The sequence below is a fragment of the Entelurus aequoreus genome, linkage group LG04 (genome assembly GCF_033978785.1).
Source record: "Entelurus aequoreus isolate RoL-2023_Sb linkage group LG04, RoL_Eaeq_v1.1, whole genome shotgun sequence".
NCBI lineage: Eukaryota > Metazoa > Chordata > Actinopteri > Syngnathiformes > Syngnathidae > Entelurus > Entelurus aequoreus.
Window position 1 is genome coordinate 47,644,343 of NC_084734.1, and position 26,060 is coordinate 47,670,402.

At 39.5% G+C, this 26,060-nt stretch overlaps 1 protein-coding gene and 1 pseudogene across 2 annotated transcripts; one reads left to right on the top strand and one right to left on the bottom strand.

The window, feature by feature from the left end:
- Positions 1-2,253: 2,253 nt before the first annotated feature.
- Positions 2,254-20,303, bottom strand: LOC133648697 (transcription factor E2F2-like). Of its 2 annotated transcripts, none has more exons than XM_062045029.1 (8): positions 19,864-20,303; positions 10,041-10,340; positions 9,864-9,910; positions 5,351-5,406; positions 5,100-5,283; positions 4,867-5,022; positions 2,664-2,778; positions 2,254-2,592 (listed from the first exon to the last, which is right to left on the bottom strand). In XM_062045029.1, exons 1-8 carry the CDS (start codon positions 20,287-20,289, stop codon positions 2,422-2,424), a joined length of 1,455 nt encoding a protein of 484 aa, XP_061901013.1. In that variant the 5' UTR covers positions 20,290-20,303; the 3' UTR covers positions 2,254-2,421. The 2 variants fall into 2 exon arrangements, with proteins under 2 accessions (XP_061901013.1, XP_061901014.1); XM_062045030.1 differs by lacking the exon at positions 19,864-20,303 and adding an exon at positions 14,899-15,181.
- Positions 13,650-14,517, top strand: LOC133648073 (transcriptional activator protein Pur-alpha-like; annotated as a pseudogene).
- Positions 20,304-26,060: the final 5,757 nt, after the last annotated feature.

Here is a 26,060-nt window from a genome sequence, read left to right on the forward strand (position 1 = left end):
CTATAGGTGTATAAATAATAATATAGTGTTAAATAAAATCAGTCCCTTGGGCACAAAACTGAAAATAATACAGCTCTACAGTTTGTTATGATGCTTTGACATTTTTGCACTTTATTTCTTTATTGAAAGAAAATTCTATGAAGAGAAAAGTTCTTTGCAAATGTGGTTACAATGCTAAAAAATGAAAAGTTAAAGCTAAAAAAAGAAATACACTTTATTGAGTTAACATTATTTCTTTATGGGTGAGGGCCGACATCCGGGCAACTGAGCTACATACGGGTTCTTCGAGCCATAGCAACGAGACTGGCGTTGAAAACAAACCGTTGCCATTACTCTTTAACCTGTCGACCTACGCTGGTTAAACCCGTCATTCTGCCTCCAAAATGCCGAAAAACTGTGTTGTTTTTGGTTGTGCTAACCACAACTGGAAACAGGGAAAACAAAGGTTGTATTTTGTTCTGCCAAAGCGCGATAAAAGCCCACAGAGACGAGACAAATGGCTCGCAGCTTTACACCGGGAAAACGAGGACGGTTCTCACTGGAGTCCCCCAAAGTCCCGGGTCGTGTGTTCGGATCACTTCGTTTCTGGTAAATATAAGGAACAAAAATCCACCTTCTTAACCACAACTTGGCTATACCGTCCGTGCTAATGTTGTACTTGTTGAATTTTTACCTTATAACGTTCGACAGCTGAAGTTGTTGTTGTACAAGCCCTTTGAGACACTTGTGATTTAGGGCTATATAAATAAACATTGATTGATTGATACAAAAATAACATGCGGTATATACTATATAGTCTATAGCCTAGCTAGCTATTTTCGAAAACCGGACAACGAGAGGATACCAAAGGCAGCGTTTTCCACCGGGAAAACATAAGCCAGGGCGGCCAAAGAACACCTGGCGAAGAACAGTTGTACTTAAACAATACATGTAGCCCTCAAATCTCTCAATATTTTATACACTAACACTTGATCTTGTTGTTGATAACTTCCGCGTCTCTTTCTTAGTAGCGCGCAGGCTAAGCTAACTAGCAAGCTAAGCTAAGCCTGAGAAGCTTTAAAGTTCACTGAGACGAGTCTGACGCAAATAATACATTTTCGTTTTTTCACACGATATGCGAATAAGTAAAAATGCGTAAATGAAGGATTTAACGCCGACTTCCAAGCCACAACGCTCGTTAAATGCTTTTTCTGTCAATGCTGTGTTCGCTGTGAGCTGGTTTGTTTTCAACGAATTCCCGGTTGCTATGAGCGAGAGAATATAACAAGTACACTACCCAGCATGCAACAGGAGTTACGAGCATGCGCGGTAGCCCCGAAAAGTGTTGCATGTTGCCACGCTGTAAAAGTAAACGTCAAGAACTCAGCCAACACGCCTCGTCTGCATTATTTATAATTAGACAGACAACACATCTACAGTGTGATTTTGTTTTGTTTACAAGGAAAGAAAAACAAAAGTTAAAAAAGGGAGATATGTTGTATATATATGTATGTGCTGCGGTTATTTTAAGAACGTTGCGACAGCTGCCGTAAAGGAGGTGCGTTGCTAGCCTGGTTGCTATGTTTCCGGTTGGTCGTAAAAGTGTTCGTCATGTGTTTTACCCTGCTAAAATCTCTCAGTAAAGTTATTCGATGGATGATAGCTTTTGTTTTGAACTTTATTACACCTTGGAGCGCCTTTTCCCGTCCATTGTTTTCCTGCTTTCGCTATCTGTGCCTAATGACTGTGCTACGTGACGTCAATTCTTGTGATGTCCAACGGAGCATTTCTGGTCGGGACGGGATTCGAATAAAGAATCAACTCTTTTCCTTTACTATAGTGGTCTCAATAACGGGTACCGGTTCTCAAAAAGGGATTCGAGTCCGAGGACTCGGTTCTTTTCTTATCAAACAACCAGGAAAACCGGTTTCGAGTATCATCCCTAGTAACTATAGATAGGAATCATTGAGGCTACACTAAATTAATGGCGATTTAGACAACTTGGACTTTGCTAGTAGGTTTTATTAGTATTTACAGCATATTTGATGGATTTACTCTCTGAAACAGAAACAACAATCAAACCATGATAATGAAAACAAACAAAATTCGGAGTCCAAAAACTTTTTTCTGAAGACAACTAGCGCATCCTTGTGGCTAACAGAAAAACAACAGATGTTTTGTTTCCAAGTGATGCTTTCTTACATTTGTGGTTCTCATAAGGCGTTTCCTTTAACTGCAATAAATGATACATATAAAACACATCAACAACAAAACACTAAAACCTTTTTTTTATTTGGACTGATGTTCTTGCACAGACGCCTTTCGGAGATTCTTGCTGGATTCAGTGTCAAATGTTTACCAATAAACATTGTGTGGGCATACAAGCAAATAAAGCCTCGGACCATCCAGAGTGTAAAAAGAAAAGGAAAAAAGGAGGCCACCCTAGCGGCTGTTACTGTCCGTGTGCAACGTTTGCATCTGTATGCGACTTTCCTCCAGCGTCACGAAGCAGCCGCTCATCTCTTCTTTCACTTTCACTCCTCCTGTACCAATGTCGCAGGTCAGCAACGCTATTGGACCCTTACTCGACTTAAGGTGGACCTTTATGCTGTCCTGCACAGGTGATGAATAAACACTTAATGAGGTTGTAGCTTGTCAATGTTTGCCTTTCTGTGTTTGGTTACCTCTGTGGGCGCCGGGACCTCAAGTTTGGTTTCCTCCGGAGCTTTGACCAGGATCACCGTCTGCTCGTCAAAGGAGGGTAGCCGGCTGATGTCCTCGTGTGTGATGTAGGCCGCCGTGCACACAGAAAAGTCAAGGAGCAATCTCAGGCTGTCTCTCAAATGGAATATTTTAAATGAGTATACAGTGTACACTGTAATTGTTGACAAAATAGTGCTGTCCCAATTGCATTACTGTCATTGTACACTTACCGCAAACAACCATCTTCACTCCTTTCTCAAGTTAGCCCCTCCCCTTCTGCTAAGTAGCCAAAATGGTGACTATTTATCGCAAGAGTTCAAGAGAGCGTTAAGTGTATCACTACGTACCCAACAATTTTGAGTGTTTTGAGCACATCTGATTATTGAGTGTACTGCTTTTTTTTTGCTGTACTTCTCAAATGTGAACACACTAATGCACTCAAAAAACTAAGTGTAAGTATGCAAGTGTAACACACTAATGCACTCAAAAAACTAAGTGTAAGTACGCAAATGTAACACACTTATGCATTCAAAAACAAAATTTAAGTACGCAACACTTGCGTATGCATTTAAAAGACTAAGGGCCTAATATTGGCTTTTTTCATAAGAAAAGTGTGACATTATCGTTTTCAACCCTAAACAACAGATCATGAAGTTATTTAATTACTGTACGTGTGTTGGCTCCATTAGTGTAGATGGGGGCGCGGCCGTGAGCGTGCTTACGCAGCCGTATGCGCCTAGGCGACTAAAAATAAAAAACTTGATGTATCCTGGGCTCCTTGTTGGTGTTTACTGATGTTCAGGACAATGTACACTTCATTGCAAAATATCCCTATATTAATAATCAAATGCGTTATAATTCCACAAGAGTTTTGCAGCAGCACATGCGTGTACGCGTGTTATAGGCACTTAAAAAAATCAAGAGGCTTCCTCTGCTTTTTGTTAATGTGCGCTGATTTAGAAGATAATGTACACTTCACTGCACATGAAATATGTCACCATGATGCTGATTAAACATGCTATAATTCCTCGAGTGTTGGGTGTCAGCAACACATTTGCAATTAAAAAAGATCTATAATGCTCCCTGTGTAAGTGTGGGCTGATTTAAAAAATAATGCACATGTCATTGTATGTCTAGTATATCACAATAGACATTGTATTAACAGAGGCGTAATGCCACAAAGTCAGCTGTAGCTGCTTTTCTAGGCTTCTGATTGAACAAAACGTGCATGTTTATGCATTAGCGTATGGACAAACACTGTTTTAAAACTACACTCGTGTGGATGGCGATCGTTTTAACCCGGATATGCATATTTGAAAGTATCCGTGTTTGTGTGGACATGGCCTTAGTATTAGTAGGCAAGTGTGACAGATTTATGCACTCAAAAAAATAAGTGCAGTCAAAAAATATGTGCAAGTACACTAATATAACACACTTATGCACTCAGACTAAGTTTAGGTACATAAGTGTTACACACTCAAAAGACAACAGATCCTGCACATGAGTCTAAGTAGGCAACTGCACCAATTGAGACATAGCCATACTGTGTCCTTTAGCCCAGTAGTCCCCAACCACCGGTCAGTGGATCGATTGGTACCGGGCCGCACAAGATTTTTTTTTTTTTTTAATTAAATCAACATAAAAAACACAAGACACACTCGCAATTAGTGCACCAACCCAAAAAACCTCCCTCCCCCATTTACACTCATTCACACTCATTCGCACAAAAGAATGAGGAATGAGGGAAAAACGGAAATTTCAGTTTTTGGTCCGGCCCTCACTGACTTGGGACCATTGCTAAATTATGTGCGTCCCAAAGTCACCAGCCTTGGCGTCACTATAGACAGCGATTTTAAACTTGACAAACAAGTCAATGGCGTTTTAAAATCGTGTTTTTATCATCTTCGTCTTTTGGTAAAGGTAAAACCGTTTTTGTCTTTTAACCTTTTTGAACAAGTCGTGCATGCTTTTATTTCAAGTCACCTGGACTACTGTAATGCACTTTATGCTGGCATTAGCCAAAAAGCTCTCTCCCGATTGCAGTTAGTCCAGAACGCGGCAGCACAACTTTTAACAGGGGCCATGAAACGCGAGCATATAACCCCAATTCTTGAGAGTTTGCACTGGCTCCCTGTTCATTTTAGAATTGATTTGTTAGAGCGCCCTGTAACGACAAAAGGATATGTGGCATTTACTTTGTCATCCGTCATGTCGAAGAGTTGCTGAGCACAGTTTTTGATGAGGCCGTCTAGCGCGTTCTCCACCATCTTCAAGTTTTCTAGTTCCTTCTGGAAAGTTTTCTTGTCCTTCCACAGAAACTTGGAGACTGGACTATGTCCTCTGTGGGACAACAATGAAAGAAGGACACAATATTTTTAGTGCACTAAAAAATAAAAAACATAACATTACAGACTTACATCCACTGGACCCTTCTGGCAGTCCTCTGGACCACGCGGACGCCCTCCAGGACGCTGATGATGTCATAGATGTGACACTTGCGGGTCTGCAGGCTGCTGGCCACCTGATGGAGGTCCAGACAGCCGTCTGGAGCCACCAGCAAGAGCTGCAGGAAACGTTGAGTCAGCAGGAAAAGGGACGTGTCTAAGAGGAAGACAGTTGGAACTACATCTTTTTTCCCTTTTAAGCATTTTTACTTAGTAAGTCTTACCGTGTCCGCTTGACTGCTTTGTTGTTGGAGTCTTCTCTTTGGACGGTAGGTCCACACTGCAGACAAGAAGGCCAATATGTCAACTCATTCCACTCCGGCACCCCGTAGAAGGTGGGTAAAAGATAGAAGCTAGGGGAGGATGAGTAAAAAAAAAAGTTGTTCTCAAACTGGGCTCCTATTGAGGAGGCCCAGTCTCGAGTGAGGAAAAAAAACTTGATAGCAAAGCACATATACATAATATAACATACAACTCGGGACTTGCAACAAGGGGCAAAGGGGCGGGCATCCGTCTCAAAGCTGCCAGCCACTAGTGTGCTACTTCGTGTTCCAACATGCCACATGGGGTGAGGCGAAGGGGTGAGGCTGGATTGTGTGTGTATATGCTCATTGTTCAGGGTGTAGTTGTTGTGTCTATAGGCCTGGAGTCTCTCTCTGCAGGCGTTACGAGCAAAACTCAACTCCCAGGTGTTATTGGAGGAGGCAGGGAAATAAACAACCAAAAACATTGTCTACTCTATGCTAAAAACAAGGCAACATTCAAACGTATACAAACCCTAAAATTTAACACACTTCTGATAAGTAAGCTCATTATGAATTTTTTCATCCTATTTTAGATATACCGTATATTACCAAATAGTAGCCCGGCCGTTTATTTCACAAAATCGATTTTTGAGACAGGCGTTTAAAAGAAGCAGGCGGTTATTTGCCCAAGGCTTTTATTTATTTTTGCACCAGCCTGCACCAGGCCATTATTTGGTTACAATGGTTACTGTCCAGTATTTTTTTTTCGCACAAAAAACATTAAATGTAAAAGCTATTGTAAACATACATCAAGCTCGTCGCTCACTTTCTTCCTACCTCCACCAGATAAGCGAGCCCGTTTTCCATTGATTGCCGACTGAGATAGTAGTTCTTCCTTTTTTTGTTTCCATTCTCGTACACATTTTGGGTCAACGTTAAACTGCCTGGCCGCTACTAAACCAGAATTCTGCTTCGCATACTTCAAAACCGCTAGCTTGAACTTTAAGTCAAACTTTCTGTTCTTCTTCCCCCTTAAAGTATTCCCGTCCATCAGTTGTGGTGTACCGGTATCCTGTTCATTCAACTCACTGCTACTGTTGCTTGCCATGTTGAAACTTTTCCTCGTGGGTTTGTTGTTGTCGTTGAGTGTGTGTTACGCTATATGCGGTGACCCATTGCAATATGTTGATTACCCAGAATCCCCACGTAATGTAAACCATCACGGCACAGATTTCTTTAAGCCTTTGATTGTCATGTAACTCTCTGGACTCCACACGTGTGCTGTTACCGTAATTACCAGAATTACTGCACCTTTGCTTTTTTTTTTAGCTTATAAATTGGCTTTAATGAAATCAATATGATTTTAATCTAAATTATGCAAATAACAGACCATGGCTATTAGGACATGGGCGGTTATTTGCCCAATGGTGTTTATTTGGTAATATACAGTAATTAATTTTATCTCCACTCTTTAAAGCCACTAACACAAGTCTCGTGGCAAATTGAGACAACCTTTTTGCCGTGCTTCATATTATCTTTGGGCCACAGGGCGGTATTGTTGTTGCTCTCAGTCAAGCACAAGAAGAGGGTGAGGAAACTTACATGCATAGAGAAATTGACGTTAAAGATAAATAATTAAATTAATGCGATTTTAATAAATAACACGCTAAATATGACTGGAATTAATTGCAATTTACGTGTTAATTTGACACGCCTACTTATTGTCGCTCCTGACTTATTAATCTACTTGTCAATTTCCTCTTAGTTGGTTAACCTCTGCTGTAACGTAGTTCTAGTAAGATTTTTGTTGTATGTGTGAATGTGAGTGTGAATGTTGTCTGTCTATCTGTGTTGGCCCTGTGATGAGGTGGCGACTTGTCCAGGGTTTACCCCACCTTCCGCCTGAATGCAGCTGAGATAGGCTCCAGCACCCCCCGCGACCCCAAAAGGGACACGCGGTAGAAAATGGATGGATGGATGGATGTATTAGGGCTGGGCGATATATCGAATATACTCTATATATCACGGGTTTGTCTCTGTGCGATATAGAAAATGACTATATTGTGATATTCGAGTATACGTTCTCACGCAGTTGCTTTTAGCTGCGGGCATTACACCACAGGCTCTTGTCACTCTTTCTTGTCTCTGCTTCTTACAGAGACATAAAACAAGCACACCTTCTTACATACGTCACATACTGTCGCGCGTGCAACGTCATATGCTCTTGCGGAGCAGACAGGTAGTAGCCTGGGTAACGTTAGCTGCTAGCGGAGCGGTGCCAGTGGTAAAACGAGAGAAAGAAGGTACGAATCTGGTCAAAAATGAAGAAAAACAGCACGGGGTCCATCGTCTGGCGGTGGTTTGGCTTCAAGTGGGAATATGTTGAACAGAGAACCTTAATATGTCAAGTATGCGGAAAAAGCGTTAGCATTACTGCTAATTTGTAGCATAATTTGAAAAGTCACCCGCTAGAGAATGAAGAGTGCTTGAAACTCTGCATGTCAACATCTCCGGAAAATGTCATACATTCTGGATTCATTACACATCAACTGAAATATTGCAAGCCTTTTATTATTTTAATATTGCTGATTATGGCATACAGCTTAAGAACATTCAAAAATCCCAGCTCAAAAAATTTAAATATTTCCTCAGACCAAGTAAAAAAAAAAAAAGATTTATAACAGCAAAACAAAATCAAACATTTGAAAATGTCAATTAATGCACTCAGTACTTGGTTGGGAATCCTTTTGCACGGATTACTGCATCAATGCGGCGTGGCATTGAGGCAATCAGCCTGTGGCATTGCTGAGGTGTTATGGGTGCCCAGGATGCTTCAATAGCGGCCTTTAGCTCATTTGCATTATTTGGTCTGGTGTCTTTCAGCTTCTTCTTCACAATACCCCACAAATTCTCTATGGGGTTCAGGTCAGGGGAGTTGGCAGGCCAATCGAGGACAGTAATGCCATGGTCAGTACACCAGTTACTGGTGGTTTTGGCACTTTGGGCAGGTGCAGATCATGCTGGAAAATGAAATCATCTCCATAGAGCTTTTCAACAGATGGAAGCATGTAGTGCTCTAAAATATCTTGGTACACAGCTGCATTTACTCTGGACTTGATGAAACACAGTGGACCAACACCAGCAGCTGACATGGCTCCCCAAACCATTGCTGACTGTGGGAACTTCACACTGGATTTCAAGCAACTTGGATTTTGCTCCTCTCCAGCCTTCCTCCAGACTCTAGCGCCTTGACTTCCAAATGAAATACAAAACTTAATTTAGTCTGAAAACAGGACTCTTGACCACTCTGCAACTGTCCAGTGCTTCTTTTCCATAACCCAAGTCAGACTCTTCTTCCGTTGTCTTGAGTTCAGGAGTGGCTTGACCATGGGAATACGGCTATTGTAGCCCATTTCCCGGACACTTCTGTGAACTTTGGCTTTTGATACCTGGACTCCAGCTTCAGTCCACTGTCTTTGAAGCTCCCCCAAATTCTGGAAGCGGCTCTTCTTCACAATGCTGTTAAGGATGTGGTCCTCTCTCTTGGTTGTGCAGTGTTTCCTGCCACATTTCCTCCTCCCAACAGACTTTTTGTGAATGTGCTTTGAAAATGCACTCTGTGAACAGCCTGATCTTTTAGAAATTTATTTTTGTGTCTTACCCTCCTGATGGAGGGCGTCAATGATGGTCCTCTGGACAGCAGTCAGGTCAGCAGTCTTCCCCATACTTGTGATTTAGTTTACTGAACCAAGCTGAGTGTTTTTAAAGGCTCAGGGAAACCCTTGCAGGTGTTTCGAGTTAATTAGACGATTCAAGTGATTAGTTAAATAGCCTGCTAGTATACTTTTTCATGATATTCTAATATTTTGAGATAGGATATTTGAGTTTTCTTAAGCTGTATGCCATAATCAGCAATATTAAAACGACAAAAGGCTTGCAATATTTCAGTTGATGTGTAATGAATCCAGAATGTATGACATTTTCATGTTTTTAGTTGCATTACAGAAAATAAAGGACTTTATCACAATATTCTAATTTTCTGAGACAGTACTGTATATTAATGCAGTATGAACAACGATGTTTTAATTAGACGCATAGAATCATGATACTGGTGTGATTATATAAATGAAGCCCTATATTGTATTGTATTGTTTTGTTTCATTACTTCACATTCAAGCTATCTTAGCGGTTAGCGTGGCTTCTGTTCTCCTGCTGGTGTTTTTGTTCTGTGTGTGTAAGCGCTAGTTCTACATTTTAGAACCATCGGTATTACTTCATGTAACATACCTAAATCAACCATATTTGGAAGTTTGTCCATCTATTCAGAATTGTCCACGTCCCAATTGTGATGCATCAAAGAAGCAATAATTTCCCCCAACTCTATGAGACACCCAAACAGTTTCTACAAAAAATATGCATTAAAAGGTTATGGCATGTGTTTGAAATCTAAAATACTGTATGCGTTAATGTAGTATGAAATAAAAATGTTTACCTCGATGTCTTGGCCTCTGAAGTAACGTGAAAAGTCTGACTCGGCGCCTACAAAGCACAAAGAGTTACAAATATTCCAGCGTAATAGTTACAGGTGTTTTTATTAATAAAATAAGATATTATTGAATTTTTTCAAGTTACCAAACTTGTATGCACGCACATGCGATCAGGAGCTCACCTTCTGAGGTGGCGGTGGTGTAGGAGGAGGTCCCACCTGAGCTGCTTCATCCCGACCTTCCTCTTCATCCTCCTCCTCTTCGCAGCTAACAGGGCCCCACTGGTCCTCTTCCTCGGACGACTCGACTCCCCAGGGGTTGATGATGCCTAGCGGTCCATCCAGGTAGGGCGGCATGATGGGAATTGCGTCGTTGCTCACCCCCTTGACAGAGATGTCTTCAGGCAGGAAGTGCTCCTCACAGATCAGGTGTGGCTCAGCCAGATCTTGTTTGTCCGTCTCTCGTAACGCCGCCAGCCATACCTTCATCATCATGTTTATTATTGTGGTTGTACTTCTCTAAATCAGCATAAACAACAGTTTCTAATATGTGGACCACCTTTGTCTACATGAAGATGTCTTTCAGGAAAACCGCACTTTTTTGGAATTTTGCCTGTCATCCACATTCCTTATTTGAGATGCCCACGCATCTGTATATAATATACACACACAAGTATATGATATACAAATAATAAAATGTCAAATTGAAATTGACTATCATATAGTGTATGACCTACTTCGTAGTAAACTTTAGTAAAGTTGTGTATAAACGAATAAATAAAACGTCATGCAATTTTCATTCCATTATTGTTTACATCAGCGACTTATGTTCAAGGTTTACAAAAAAGTAAACAAAGGCACGAATCAAAATAAACATTCACGATACAGCACATAAACAATAGTGACAAGTCTAGAACTGCTGAGTTTCGAGGGCAAACGATCGACTAATTTAGCAGTCCATTCAAACTATGAAATTAACCTATCTAAAGAAGTTTTGTAGCTTGCTACATTTTTCTCAACAGCCTGTAATTGTTTGTGTTTTCTTTTTTGCTTCGTTCCTTAATCGGCATTTTGAGAGCTGCCTGACCTAAATTCACCGAACACCTGACGCCCTTCCAGACCCTGATGCAACTGGTGTATGTCTCGGAAAATCTTGGAACAACTCGGCCGTTCCCGTTGTCGGTTAACCTTTGACACACGCGTCCAAAATGGCTGCACCCATGTGGTTTATACCGATTAACGTTAATTATGCGATGTCTTAAACAGTTGAAAATGTAAGAAAAAAAGTCATGTTGTTTTTTTTATCAATTTATTTGACGAAACAATTACGTTACAATTAGGGATGTCACGGTATGAACATTTCTTATCACGGTTATTGTGATCAAATGTATCCCTATTATTATTATCGCTGTATTTTTAAATGTGCTCAAAATTTTCTAAAAGTACTTTTACTGAAATCATTTAACCAAGTTTTATTGAAAAAAACAAACAACACATTCAAAATGATTTCCTTTGAAGAAGAAACATTATTGTTAATAAGAACACTGTACTTATCAAGTAAAAATTGAATGTGAACATGAAAACAACACAAGCTTTATAAACAAAGTAATATGGCAGAAACAAAATAGCATAATTAAGTAAAAATAAAAGTGTAAATTGTGCAAGATATCACCTTATGGACATAGGAGATAAACAAATAAAAACAATTGTAAGAATTTTGCAAGATGGCACCCGATGGCCATAAGATGTGACTGCACTTGTCCATATGAATAAAAATAGTGTGTTCATCATATATGAGATCTAGTCTTACACATAAGGCTGCACGATTATGGCCAAATTAATAATCAAGATTATTTTTTATCAATAGTGAAATCACAATGATAATCATGATTATTAATTAATTAGTATTATTTATTATGTTAGTTAAAACAGTGTTGGGTTGGGGTGTGAACGTAATGTCTAATGAGGCTATAAACGTAATCAATATATTTAAAGGCAAATATTTGTCTTTATGTTCATTAATAGTATCAATCTGTCACCCTTCTCACATTACATTATGCCTTTATCTCTATTTTTATATTTTAATACAGAGAAGTATTTTTTTAAGTTATGTACTTTTTAATGTGGATGTAGATGCCATATCGGGACAGATCCATTAAGAGTTTGAGCAGAAATATGTCGTATAGGTATTAACTATAAACAATAAAACATTAACGTGCTTGCTATGTCACATGAATGGTTTTCAAAGTAACTTTCTGAAATGAACAAATCCACAACATGTAAAAACATGGTGTTTACTTTTTGATATCAATATAAAACAAAGCAGTTTGGCTAATGAAGATGAAGTCTAAAAAACAAGCTTTGTTCTTTTCACCATGTGTTAGCGCAACAGATTAGCCCACAGAAAAACAGGAGTGATACCTCTCACATCTAATACACAATCTTCACAGCCTGCGTTCAATTAGAAGAGCTGATAAAACATTTTAGCTAGTATTGATGTTATCGGAACACAGAAAAAGTTTGCAGTTAAATAAAGGACCAGTGAGCATCCCAGTAAACAAACTGAAGACTTTATAAACAAGTTGTGATATCGCCTGCTGCATGTTTCCTCACGTCACTAACTCTCAGTCACAGCAGCTGATGTACGCTCTATTGAGAAAATGAAATTAACATCTCCTCCACGGTATTCTTTTAGTGTGGGACAAATTAGTCTTTCTCCAATATTGTCCACACCTGTCGTCATTTAACAGCAGCAGTGCACTCTTGGATGCACGCAAAGACTGCACGGAAATGAAACAAGGGGAAAGGAAGTTAAACAAAGCGCTTGGCTCCGTTTAGTTCGAGAGGAACTCTACGGAGCAAAGTCTATCGTTGCTTTCCTCCATGTTTCAAGCCAAACGACGTTAGTGTGCATGCGCCGGTGCTGCGGCGACTCCTTTTCTTTTCTTTTCAATAATAAATGACGGGTTTTCGGTAATTAAACATTTAAACAGTATTACTAACTGTCAGGAATTTTACCGCGGTTTATTAGTATACAATTTATCGTTACATCCCTGGTCCATTAACAAGTAAAAAGTCAAGGGCGGTCACAGCATGTTCTTGCCGTCAATGCTGGTCAATTTTTTTAGGGCATTACGGAAAGTGATAAGGGCGTTCGCGGCACTTCCATCCATCCATTTTCTACCGCTTGTCCCCTTTGGAGTCGCGGGGGGTGCTGGAGCCTATCTCAGCTGCATTCGGGCGGAAGGCAGGGTACACCCTGGACAAGTCGCATCACAGGGCCAACACAGACAGACAGACAGACAGACATTCACACTCACACACTAGGGCCAATTTAGTGTTGCCAATCAACCTATCCCCAGGTGCATGTCTTTGGTGGTGGCACTGTTGTTAGCCGCCTCGTGCCAGCAGTTTTTTGCTATTTAGAACAGAAAAGAGAAAGACGTGTGCTTTTGTCTCACAAGAATTGTGGATGAGCAAAAACATTTTAAAAGTGCAGTTTAATTTAATGATAGGCATAAATCAGACTGTGAAGGCTGGTCTGTTAGTATATAGTTATATTGTGTGGTTTAATAACGTAATAAATGTTATCCTCTTCAATATATACACCAGACATCAAGAGAAGGCTACAAAACATTAAAGCTAAACTTTTGTAGAAAATAAAATTCTAAAAGCCTGGAAGTTTAGGATGGTGAAAGCAAGCCAAAGATTCCAACTTTGTACGAATAAGGGTTTAGATTTAGCGTTAAATGACGTCATCACGTAAGCAAACCGGCTAACAGCAATTTGCCAATGGGTGAGGGCCGACATCCGGGCAACTGAGCTCCATACGGGTTCTTCGAGCCATAGCAACCAGACTGGCGTTGAAAACAAACAGTTGCCATTACTCTTTAACCTGTCGACCTATGCTGGTTAAACCCGTCATTCTGCCTCCAAAATGCCGAAAAACTGTGTTGTTTTTGGTTGTGCTAACCACAACTGGAAACAGAGAAAACAAAGGTTGTATTTTGTTCTGCCAAAGCGTGATAAAAGCCCACAGAGACGAGACAGCCACGGGCCCAGGCTTCGGTTCCATGCACGCTACAGCGGGAGGGACGGGCTCGGCTTCCAGCATGAGACGCAGGAGCTGACGTCCAAGCGAGTTGACATCCAAAACAAACGCTTCTACTTGGACGTCAAGCAGAACGCCAAAGGCCGCTTCTTGAAGATAGCCGAAGTCGGGCCGGTGGCAGCCTCACGCTGTCTATGTCGGTGGCGGTCGAGTTCCGCGACTACTTGGGGGACTTCATCGAACACTACGCCCAGTTGGGTCCCAGCAACCCGGGAATGGTGCAGGATGAGCCGCGGCGGGCCCTGAAAAGCGAGTTCCTAGTGCGGGAGAATCGGAAGTACTACATGGACCTGAAAGAGAACCAGCGGGGACGGTTCTTGAAGATCCGGCAGACCGTGAACAGGGGGCCCGGCTTGGGGTCAGACCATCGCGCTCCCGGCGCAGGGAGTTGTCGAGTTCCGCTACGCTATGGTCAAACTTATTGACGATTACGGCGTGGACGAGGAGCCCGCGGAGCTGCCGGAGGGCTCGTCGATGACTGTGGACAACAAGCACTTCTTCTTCGACGTGGGCTCCAACAAGTACGGTGTGTTCACACAAAGTTGTTAACTTCCGCGTCTCTTTCTTAGTAGCGCGCAGGCTAACTAGCAAGCTAAGCTAAGCCTGGGAAGCTTTAAAGTTCACTGAGACGAGTCTGACGCAAATAATACATTTTCGTTTTTTCACACGATATGCGAATAAGTAAAAATGCGTAAATGAAGGATTTAACGCCGACTTCCAAGCCGCAACGCTCGTTAAATGCTTTTTCTGTCAATGCTGTGTTCGCTGTGAGCTGGTTTGTTTTCAACGAATTCCCGGTTGCTAGGGGATTGGTAGGCGAAAGTGACGTAGGTCCGCCCTCACCCATTAAAGGCTAGCAACTAAAGAAGGACAAAAAAACACATAAGTTGCGAAATGTGCCATGTTTATGCTCTGCTATCAAGTCCATACCTTCACCCTCGCTGGGTCTCTGGGAAAGGGGAAGAACCTCTTCGGTGGTCGGTTGATGCCCCCACGGTTACCGTTCGACACGCGGTTCGGACATCCGGAAACAACACACTTGACCATGCTGAGCCTCAGCCCGAGACCCACACCAAGCCAATGTGGACTATAAGCACATCCGAACCCGCCCTGAGTCCACAAAGCTCAGTTTTAACTTCGCTGTTCAGACTAGACGATCTTTCTTTACACCGGAAATTGTGTTTGTTGACGCGGAAGTACAACAACGGAATGAAAACAAATCTGCGCCTGTTGCTAGGGCGCCCTCTACTGGAGAGGACGAGCAAAATACATTTTTTAAAATCGGGATCACTTTGAATTGTGTTGCTGTGAGTAGGTTTTTTCTTTATTTTATTCTTTTTAATTCTTTTTTTTTATTGAACGAAAAACATACATTTATAATGCAAACAAAATTCAAGGCACTTTCAACCCCAGCGAAACATGTCAAGGAAAGAAAACAAAAGCAAATACAGATAGAGTATTAAATAATAATAATACAAAATATGAAAGACAAAAAGGGGCTACCTAAATCACTTTAAATGTTTTTAACAAATATATCAATTTAAGGGTTATTGTACTCTTAATCATCCTCCAAGATTTGATTGATAATTGTAAATTATTAAGTCAATTAGAAAATGTAGATCTTACTTTAAAAAATCGACATTTATGTAGAATTTTTTTTTGCCTGGAGCATAATAATGTTGACAAACATTTCCATGTTACAGTCGTTTATAAAAAATACCAAATTTGATCTCTTCTATAGAGAATGGGGACATCTCCACACCCTTGTTTCTCAGCCAATCTCTGATCTCCTCCCAAAACACATGTACACTATCACATTACACAAACAGATGATTGACATCCTCTACAGCTCCATATACATAACAGCCATCAACCTCCATTCATAAATTTAAGTTTCAAAAAAATCCTTTGAAGGGTATATTCCATTAATAATTTTAAATTGTATTTTCTTAAATTTTGGGAAGAATTGTGTAATATATCTTGTCCTTATTTTCGTTAGTTCAACTTTTGTAAACTCCTTCAGGCTATATTGTCTATGAACTGTGTCCGGAAAAAATATGATTTCACTAATACTGCACTCATATATTTGCTGGAACATTTTTCATCACAGAAATGAACATCTTCAATATTAAGGTTTCTCAGACAAGGGGTCGTGTTTGAATACAAAACATTCTGAGTCACCACAGATTTTAAGCATAGAGGTATTGCTCTGGTGATCTTTTAAAACAGATTTTTTGCACAACAACATTGATACTTTTCATACATTTTTTCATACGTAAACAAACTGCCACAACTGTCCATAAAATGTCTGACGCCCAAATACAGAGTTGCATTATTCTATATATATGTATGGATTTTTTATTAACTAGAATGTAACGATTATTCCATATAGGTGTGATGTGTGGAGAGAAATTGTGTTTAAACAATAATTTCCAGTAAAGTAAGGTCTGTTGGTGAAAATCAGACAGTTTGACTGGTAATGAGTTGACATGAAAGTCACATTGCAACAGAAAATGAATTTCTCCCAATCTCTGGATGTTGTGGTGAGTAGTTAATGAGTTATTTACATTGTTACTACATGAGTAACAATACATGAGTTTTAACATGTACACAATAAACACTTGACTGTCCCTATTATGTCCGTGTGACGGGAGACACACATCCCAACACTGCTCCCATGCCTGCATGCTACAGTGACCTGAATAAGGCAAAATAGATAACATATTCTCCCCTCTTACATGAAATGTTCCCTGAACAAAAACATTAAACTATTCAAAAACCCTTCACATGAGATTACAATTTCACCCCTTTTTATTTTTTTTGTATCAGTTTTGGATGTCAGAGCTTTTTTAATGGGAAAAATAAAAAAGGGTTCATTTCTAACAAAATAAATGTTTTTCAGGGTTATTTTTCATTTAAAAAAACTAATTAACAAGAAATATGGTGTTATGAGTAATTTAAAGGATCTAAAGCAGGGGTGTCACACTCATTTTCATTGAGGGCCACATTGCAGTTACAGCTGCCTTCAGATGGCTGCTTGTAACAGTAAATATAAATGAATATGAATATATAATCGCCTCATTATATTTTCACACAATTATATATTTTTTTACAGACAAATTGATGGATAACTTGCTTTGAGATCATTAGTCAAGATGACAAGCAGATATTCAAGTACTTGTTTTTATTTCTACAAAAACATTTTCGCTATGTGTTGCATGATCAGATAACATTATAGTTAAAGAGTTATTATTATTACTGATTCATTTTAGTTTTTCATAGTTTTTTTATTACGTTTGACTTGTTTAACTGTATGTTGAGGGATGAGTAAAAAATATGCGTTCCTATCCTACAATCCATGCAGATACTGTACCAACTTTACTCATTGATCCATCCATCCATCCATTTTCTACCGCTTGTCCCTTACGGCTTCGAAGGGGGATGCTGGAGCCTATCCCAGCCATGTTGTGGCTAATTTATGTGGAGCATTAAAAATAGTAACTGCTAGAATAAATACAAAGAAATATTTGGTTAAAGATTTACACTGAAACAGGACAGACAGTAATATTTGCAATTAAAGGTAAAAACCATCCATCCATCCATCCATTTTCTACCGCTTGTCCCTTACGAGGTCGCGGGGGAGCTGGAGCCTATCCCAGTCATGTTGGGCTAATGTATGTTGAGCATTAAAAAGAGTAACTGCTAGCTAGATAGATAGATAGATAGATAGATAGATAGATAGATAGATAGATAGATAGATAGATAGATAGATAGTACTTTATTGATTCCTTCAGGAGAGTTCCCTCAGGAAAATTAAAATTCCAGCAGCAGTGTACAGAGTTGAGATATAATTTAAAAAGTAAAAGTAAATAATAAATAATGGGGGTATATGTTATTGTTTTGCATCCCCTGTCATCGTAGTACCCCCCCAGAGAGGAGTTGTACAGTATGATGGCGAATAAATACAAATAAATATTTGGTTAAAGATTTACACTGAAACAGGACAGACAGTAATATTTGCAATTAAAGGTGAAAACCATCCATCCATCCATTTTCTACCGCTTGTCCCTTACGGAATCGCGGGGGGTGCTGAAGCCTATCTCAGCTGCATTCGGGCGGACAAGTCGCCACCTCATCGCAGGGCCAACACAGATAGACAGACAACATTCACACTCACATTCACACACTAGGGCCAATTTAGTGTTGCCAATCAACCTATCCCTAGGTGCATGTCTTTGGAGGTGGGAGGAAGCCGGAGTACCCGGAGGGAACCCACGCAGTCACGGGGAGAACATGCAAACTCCACACAGAAAGATCCAGAGCCCAGGATCGAACCCAGGACCTTTGTATTGTGAGGCACACGCACTAACCCCTGTTTCACCGTGCTGTTGGGGCTCATTTATGTTAAGCATTAAAAAGAGTAACTGCTAGAATAAATACAAATAAATATTCTGTTAAAGATTTACACTGAAACAGGACAGACAGTAATATTTGCAATTAAAGGTGAAACCCAATGAATGGTAGTAAAACAACTTGCACTGAGCCTAGTCTATAAAATCCGCTACACCTCCCTGATACCGAAGTACATGTCAAACTACTTCCTTAACATAAATGACCGCCATAACCACAAACACTAACCACGTTAAACCCAGATTCCGAACTAACAAAGGTCTTAACTCATTCTCTTTCTATGCCACATCAATGTGGAATGCGCTCCCAACAGGTATAAAAGAAAGGGCATCTCTACCCTCCTTCAAGACCGCAATAAAAGTTCACCTTCAGGCAGCTACAACCCTAAACTAACACCCTCCCCGGATTGTTAATAATCAAATGTAAACAATCAAATGCAGAAACTTTTTCTTATGCCTTCTGATCTCTCTCTCTCTCTCTCTCTCGCTCTCTCTCTCTCTCTCTCTCTCTCTCTCTCTCTCTCTCTCTCTGCTACTACTACTACTACTACTACTACTACTACTTGCTGTCCATATTCTACCAAGTCAGACCTACACTGTTCCAATATCCATTTCTCTGTTCTCAATTGTTGATGACTGATGATGATAACAACCAAACCTAACCCCCCCCCCCTCCACACCCCGGGTTGTAAATGATGTAAATAATTCAATGTGATTATCTTGTGTGATGACTGTATTATGATGATAGTATATATCTGATAGTATATATCTGTATCATGAATCAATTTAAGTGGACCCCGACTTAAACAAGTTGAAAAACTTATTCGGGTGTTACCATTTAGTGGTCAATTGTACGGAATATGTACTTCACTGTGCAACCTACTAATAAAAGTCTCAATCAATCAATCAATCAATGGTAATTGTAAATACCGTCAGAGATGTGTTTTGTTTTGAAAGCAGTTTAACCGGAAATGAACTGTATGTGTTAAACCCGGCTTGATTGCATGCAAGACAACAGTGTCACAATATTACAATTACTCACTCTCGCTTGCTCTAAGTTTCAGCTGTTGTCGTACGTAAAGACGCAGAAAAAAAGAAAGCAAAGACTGTCTGTGGTGTTATCTGGTATGCATGTTATATGCATGTTAATACATAAACATGTTAATACATGTTATATTTCATGCAAAGGTTTACAGATTTTTACATTATCTGACATACAGCAGTAATTGTTACAGTCTGTTTAGTTTTCTAGAAAGGGAGATGTGGCGTTATCTGGTATGCCTTTATTTTGAAATAGCATACAGGATGTCCCCGACCGGATGTTAGGTAATGACGCTTGATGTTGTGACACTGAATCCTATGGCAGACTGAGGCTGGTCGGAATAAAACACATTGCTTGCATAAACCGACTGATCATTACAACCCATACCACGACACTGTCCACCGGTAAAAACTCCCGGTATTTCACAGGACCACTCTCGCTTACCTTCTTATTCCGTGGTTTCCGCGCGTCTTGTCTGCTCTTCTTTCTCTTGTCTGCACTTTCTAACTCAGTCTCTCTCCCCTCAAAAATGCTCTTGATTTTCGGGATTGCATTTGGTTTGAGTTTTTTCGATCTTTTCATTCCAAACTCCAACCAAAGGCCTTCATCTTCGAAGTCCGAGTCATGAAAATGATCGCTGCAAACGACGCTCCTCTCGCTGGGTCCGTCCCATTCTGCGCGAGTCAATTTGATCTGAGCGGTCCATACTTTCCTCATCTTCTTGTTTCTTGGAAATGTGTGCAGGCTGACTCCTTCTTTTGTTGTATTGCTACAGCCTACTGCAACGCACCTGCTAGGCATAATGAATGATTTGTTGAAATTACAGGGAAAAATAGCATGATTCGGGAGATAGATGGAAGCAAAACACATGATGTAGTATGAATGCGGAAACTGCCTCAAGTCGCTCTGTCGCTGACGTCACCAGGCAGATGAGCCAATCACGCTGGTTTCGGAGATAAAAATGTGACTAAAACTCAAAGTCTGCCATCGGAAACGGAGCCCAAAAATGACTTATGCGTCTATTTTTGAGAAGGATTGTATGTGTGGACATCGTTTTTTGGTCCGAAGCTACGAAATAAGTGTTAAAATGTGCTGTATTAGCTTGGTCCGGACCCCCTGCATATGCGCATGCGTGTGAATAAAAGGAACGCAGAAATGTAACTTTTTTCTTCATAACTTTATTTAAACAAAAATACGATACAAAACAGCAATATGAACATGAAGATTAGCAAAATATTTAGTACTTTTTCAAAATATGGACATCAAAAATATTTACTCGTTGCCAAACTTTCCAGACAATTGTCCAAAATATTAAAACAAAACTACTTTAAAAAGGAAATTGAAGAAAAAGTAAAGCTTAAAAGTAAATAAAACAAAAACAAAACAAAATATACATAATTTTTAGATTGATCTTTAATTAAAATAGTTTTTAATGTTTTTTAGAATGTTGGAAGTTTTCATGTCCTTGTTATTCTTTGTCATCATTATTGAGTTATGCAATTTTATTTTTTTTATAGAATAAAACAAAAAAAATACTTGGCTTACATGACATTGCTCGGTCTAGCTCCAGCCTATCTTGCCGATTGTATTGTACCATATGTCCCGGCAAGAAATCTGCGTTTAAAGAACTCCGGCTTATTAGTGATTCCCAGAGCCCAACAAAAGTCTGCGGGCTATAGAGCGTTTTCTATTCGGGCTCCAGTACTATGGAATGCCCTCCCGGTAACAGTTACAGATGCTACCTCAGTAGAAGCATTTAAGTCCCTTCTTAAAACTCATTTGTATACTCTAGCTTTTAAATAGACCCCCTTTTTAGACCAGTCGATCTGCCGTTTCTTTTCTTTTCTCCTCTGCCCCCCTCTTCCTTGTGGAGGGGGAGTTACACAGGTCCCGTGGCCATGGATGAAGTGCTGGCTGTCCAGAGTCAGGACCCGGGGTGGACCGCTCGCCTGTGCATCGGTTGGGGACATCTCTGCGCTGCTGACCCGTCTCCGCTCTGGATGGTTTCCTGCTGGCCCCACTATGGACTGGACTCTCACTATTATGTTGGATCCACTATGGACTGGACTTTCGCTGATATGTTGGATCCACTATGGACTGGACTTTCACAATATTATGTCAGACCCACTCAACATCCATTGCTTTCGGTCTCCCCTAGAGGGGGGATGAGGGGGTGGGGGGGTGGGGGGGTGGGGGGGTGGGGGGGTGGGGGGGTTACCCACATATGCGGTCCTCTCCAAGGTTTCTCATAGTCATTCACATCGACGTCCCACTGGGGTGAGTTTTTCCTTGCCCTTATGTGGGCTCTGTACCGAGGATGTCGTTGTGGCTTGTGCAGCCCTTTGAGACACTTGTGATTTAGGGCTATGTAAATAAACATTGATTAATTGATTGCTATGGGCTATGGAATCGTACATCGCAAATTACATCGCAAAAACAGGACTGTTTCTTTGTTTTTTAAAAGTGTGTATTAAAAAGTGTATTATAGGTACTAAACAGTAAACCGAAACTTCAGTCCAGAATAGGTGGGAGATGGGACATGAAAAAATATGTGCAAAATCAACTCTTTTTCAAGATGACAGGACGGTTATTCTGGAGAAACATCCTGGATGAATTTGGATAGGAGTGAGTAACAAGTGTATAATTTTGCTTTGGTGTGTAGTTCTTTAACTTTGTTTGGAACAAAAAATTTATTATGCTCAGTCCAGATCTTTTTGAAGTTAATATGAAGGAAAGGAGTTTGTTTAGAACGCACCAATATTAGTGGAAATGTAATGCCGCATTGAAGGAATAAGCAATCGTTACACTAAATAATGCTATATTTTAGTACCTCAACCTACGAGCACATTGTGTTCCACTACCAAGCTTGTAACTCAGAATTCTGATATGAATCCGTGGTTGGCCCTCCCAAAACAGAACAATTTTAGCATGTCTTTTAAAAAGGAAAACAATCCTTTGGATAATAATATTGTTTGTTAAACAATACAACATAAATACAAACAACTACAGTACAGTAGTTTTATGAATGTAACAATGTAGGTAGTAGGGATGCACGATGGAAATTTGAACCTATACCGATAACCGATCATTTCCAGACCTTGATAACTATTATTTATGTATCTATATTGACGCAAGATGTTGTGAAGAGAAACTGAAAAAAAAAAGAAATTACCGGTATCTTAAATGTAGATTCTACCAAAAATATACATGTCTATTGTGGGGAATAGGATAATGTCAACTGATATTTGTGTACCTATAACTAGCTATACTATGAGTACAAATACACTATACTTCTGGTCCATGCAAACAATTAGAATTATTGAGTAAAAAGAAGTTGGAATTTACTGATATTTTGCCAGTTCAATTATTTGATCAACAGACAACAACAAGCTGTATGGTTTCGTAAAATAAAAAAACAACAACACAACATACATACATGAGGCCAATAGAAGCCAATAAGAGTCTGCATTGCAGTTAGAAACAACACTGTAACAAGTGGAGTCACATCTCTTGTTAATTGACAAAAATAAAATAAATACAAGTGTATTTGTCCCTGACACTAACAAAATAGTGCAATAAGTGCCTGCCTTTTTAAAAAGGCAACCTTCAATTGTAGAACATAAAATAAATCAGGGTTAAAAAAATAAGTGCATTTTTGTCCACTAAGAAATCATAGATGAACTATGAAATCAAACATAAACAACTACTAATTTTGTTGTCAAGTTATTTTGCTTTTCAACACTTCCTCATCAGGTCTGTGGCTTTACGTTTATGCAAGGTCTCGTTTAGCATCACAGGCAGCTTCATACTACTTCCATAAATCTTCACGATGGTGAATTTCAAGTGACTCATCAGATTTGTTGTGTTGAAGCTCGCTTTTTCCTTCCGGGGGGATTTCTGCAGAACAAGTTTTGCAAATTGTGAGTGAAATGTCATCTTCAGACACAGTAAATAAAGCCCACAAAACACAAAAGAAGCCCAAACTAGTGATGCCGCGCCATGTTGCTTTTCTGTGTACACAACAGGCCACGCGTGCAGTAACATGACTTCACAAATATGGGACCATACCAGCGGCGGGCCGTGTGTTTCCCACCTAGGCCTTCAGTGACGTCCAACTTCAATAATTACCTCTCAAAATACCATAATTGATGTCACCACATGACCATTGCTGGAGAAATACTATACAGGAACACATTTACGCACTACTGGGCATTGAATCACCACATCAACATTGTACTAAAAGGGGTTATTTTGTGGCGCATTTAAAAATCAATAAACCCACATCATTCTACTTTTGTATTGCTTGCTGTTTTAAATTATTGCTGTGTTTAGGTGCCCAAAACTATACATCCATACCACCCCCTTGGGTTGCTTCTACCCAGCAGGCCACCTGCCCTGGTCATGGACACCCCCGCCCCGATCCTATATTACCCCTTACCCCTAATGCAAACAACTATTGATTCTGACGCTCTTTTTGTCATTGTGAAACGATAAACCGATTATATTTTTCTAAAAACCAGCCTCTGGTCAATGTCTTCATTGGACCCGTACCAATTCAAGGTTAACTCCTCTTTTGAGGGTGGCGTTATCCAACTTGGTATTGTAAGACGTACGTAGCATTGTTAGTCATCATCTCCCACTTTGCCACACAAACAAGGTCATTTTCACGCAAATACATTATGATTATATCAAATGTTTATTGACAAAAAGATCCACACTGATTGTATTTTCTGGAAATTGGTATTTAAAGTGAAGCAAAACAATAAATATATACAGTCATGGTCAAAAGTTTACATACACTTGTAAAGAACATAATGTCATGGCTGTCTTGAGTTTCCAATAATTTCTACAACTCTTATTTTTTTGTGATAGAGTGATTGGAGCACATACTTGTTGGTCACAAAAAACATTCATGAAGTTTGGTTCTTTTATGAGTTTATTATGGGTCTACTGAAAATGTGACCAAATCTGCTGGGTCAAAAGTATACGTACAGCAATGTTAATATTTGGTTACATGTTCCTTGGCAAGTTTCACTGCAATAAGGCGCTTTTGGTAGCCATCCATAAGCTTCTGGCAAGCTTCTGGTTGAATTTTTGACCACTCCTCTTGACAAAATTGGTGCAGTTCAGCTAAATTTGTTGGTTTTCTGAAATGGACTTGTTTCTTCAGCATTGTTCACATGTTTAAAAAAAGTAAGGACTTTGGGAAGGCCATTGTAAAACCTTAATTCTAGCATGGTTTAGCCATTCCTTTACCAATTTTGATGTGTGTTTGGGGTCTTTGTCCTGTTGGAACCCCCAACTGCACCCAAAACCCAACCACCGGGCTGTCCCGAAGAATTTAGAGGTAATCCTCCTTTTTCATTCTCCCATTTACTCTGTGTAAAGCACCAGTTCCATTGGCAGCAAAACAGGCCCAGAGCATAATACTACCACCACCATGCTTGACGGTAGGAATGGTGTTCCTGGGATTAAAGGCCTCACTTTTTCTCCTCCAAACATATTGCTGGGTATTGTGGCCAAACAGCTAAATTTTTGTTTCATCTGACATCACATGGACAAAGACAAGACCTTCTGGAGGAAAGTTCTGTGGTCAGATGAAACAAAAATTGAACACGACTGTATATATATATATATATATATATATATATATATATATATATATATATATATATATATATATATATATATATATATATATATATATATATATATATATATATATATATATATATATATATATATATAGTCAAAGTTTCTGTGGTTTATCCGTTAGACAGTGCTCAATACTGGGGTAGAGCGGAATATACGCTAGGTCAGGAAAAAACACAGAGGCTATATCACCCCTACAAGCCTGTTTTGCAGATGAGCAGGGAAACCTGCGAAACAGGCTTGTAGGGATGATATAACCTCTGTGGTTCTTCCTGACCTAACGTATATATATATATATATATATATATATATATATATATATATATATATATATATATATATATATAATTTATTTATTTTTTCTTCATTTTTCATTTATTTATTTATTTCAGGCAATAACATAAAACAGTACAAAGTTGAACACACATAATAATATAAATTAATATAGTGCAAAAGGTAATGTATAGTATGTAATGCATGATTGTCCTGTTTTGCCTGAAAGGGAGTGGGAAGAAGATAATTTATTTAATCACACCCCCAGTTCTCCATTCAGTGATTATTCACATGAGTTTCACTGTTACTTTGTTCAAGGATTATAATACAGATGTTGTATCATAGTGGCATTACCACAGGTAACAATAATTATTACTCTGAAACAATAATTTGTATCAACAATATAAGAATAATAAATATACCAACAATGGTAATAGACAACAAAGCAATAATGGTAAGGAAACATTGAGCACATGTTAACACTTTGAGACAGAGTACAACAGCAGGTCAAATTAAAGACCCTCATCTCTATATTTGAACCAGACCCCATGTTTGTATACTAGTTTAAACCGATTAATAGTTTGGCATTGCTTGTGTTGTAAGTCCAGTTTGTTCCATAGTTTTACTCCGCATCAGTGTTGGGACTAACGCGTTACAAAGTAACGTGTTACTGTAACGCCGTTAGTTTCGGCGGTAACTAGTAATCTAACGCGTTA

Bases quoted from the DNA above. Each gene is read 5' to 3' on its own strand.
- LOC133648697 (XM_062045029.1), bottom strand. From the start codon at position 20,289: ATGTGTTTTGCTTCCATCTATCTCCCGAATCATGCTATTTTTCCCTGT. The intron at 9,911-10,040 runs GTGAGCTCCTGA...TGTGCTTTGTAG, and splicing joins CACCACCGCCACCTCAGAAG to GCGCCGAGTCAGACTTTTCA. The intron at 2,779-4,866 runs ATATCCTTTTGT...TTCTGTGTGCAC, and splicing joins GATGACAAAGTAAATGCCAC to GGCGGCCTACATCACACACG.